General features: G+C 66.8%; 1 protein-coding gene across 1 annotated transcript in view; it reads right to left on the bottom strand.

Moving 5' to 3' along the window:
* LOC115307689 (apolipoprotein A-IV-like) overlaps window positions 1-134 on the bottom strand; it is a 1792-nt gene extending 1658 nt beyond the window's left edge. The window contains exon 1 of the mRNA XM_029962076.1: window positions 115-134. Within this exon, the coding sequence (XP_029817936.1) occupies window positions 115-134 (20 nt within the window). The remainder of the gene's footprint in view (window positions 1-114) is intronic.
* Window positions 135-967: the final 833 nt, after the last annotated feature.

The raw sequence follows: 967 nt of genomic DNA, 5'->3' as shown, positions 1-967 counted from the left end.
CTATTTATGCAGCCTGAGCACCCCCGTGGCTTCCACGCAGGCTGTGACACAGCCCGGGCTTGGACTTTAGCAAAGTTGAGACGTGGAAGCACCTGATGTGTGCGCAGCCCTGACATCACCTGCAGCCCTGACATCACCCGTGGCCCCGGTGAACCCACCAGCTCCCAGTGAGGTGCCAGGGCAGAGAGGGGTTGGGGGTACACGGGACACACAAGGGCTGAGCCCCTCCTGAGGATGGGGACCCTGGGCAGAGGGGACAGTTCACTGCTCCGTGGGATGCCGTGGTGGCTGTGCTGGTGCCAGCTGTGCAGTACCCAGGGTGTGGGGTGGTGTACCTGGGATGTGTGGGGATGGGAAAAGGCATGGGGTCTGGGGGACACTGAGGGGACTCCCCAGCCCTGCCACCAGCTGTGCTGTGCCTGGGATGGGCAGCAGGGCAGGACACGGGCTCAGGGTGATGCTGTGATGGAGCTGGGAGTTCACAAGGCTGTGTATGTGCGGAGTGGCACTGCTCCTTCCCAGTCCAGGCTCCTGGAGGAAGCTCTGCCAGAGGAACAGGTCAGGACCCCTCAGGAACTGCAGCCGCGGGTGCTGGTGTGCCTGGGAATGGGGGGGCCGTGCGTGTCGCTGGCCGTGGGCACTGGGCCCTTGGCACACCCCTGGGGTGCAGCCCTGCACCCCTGGCTCAGCCCACCCCCACCCCGGGCCCCTGCTCGGGCTGCAGAGCAGCCGGGATGTGTCACCGCGGGCAGGGGCAGGGACCGGCCGGGCACTGACAGGACAAGGTCCAAAGGGCTCTCGCGGTGCCCGAGGGCGCCGTGCCCGGGGCCGGAGCCGCTGGATGTCACCCTTGTGCCGTGTGTGCCCAGGGCCCCAGGCGTGTCCCCAGGGCTGCAGTCACCGCGCTGTGCCCTGCAGACACACATGTGCACAGACACACGTGTGCACAGACACACATGTGCACAGA

The sequence above is a fragment of the Manacus vitellinus genome, unplaced genomic scaffold (genome assembly GCF_001715985.3).
Source record: "Manacus vitellinus isolate BGI_N305 unplaced genomic scaffold, ASM171598v3 scaffold_41_pilon, whole genome shotgun sequence".
Lineage (NCBI taxonomy): Eukaryota > Metazoa > Chordata > Aves > Passeriformes > Pipridae > Manacus > Manacus vitellinus.
Note: the sequence above shows the minus strand (reverse complement) of the source record. Positions and strands in the feature narration are given on the sequence as shown.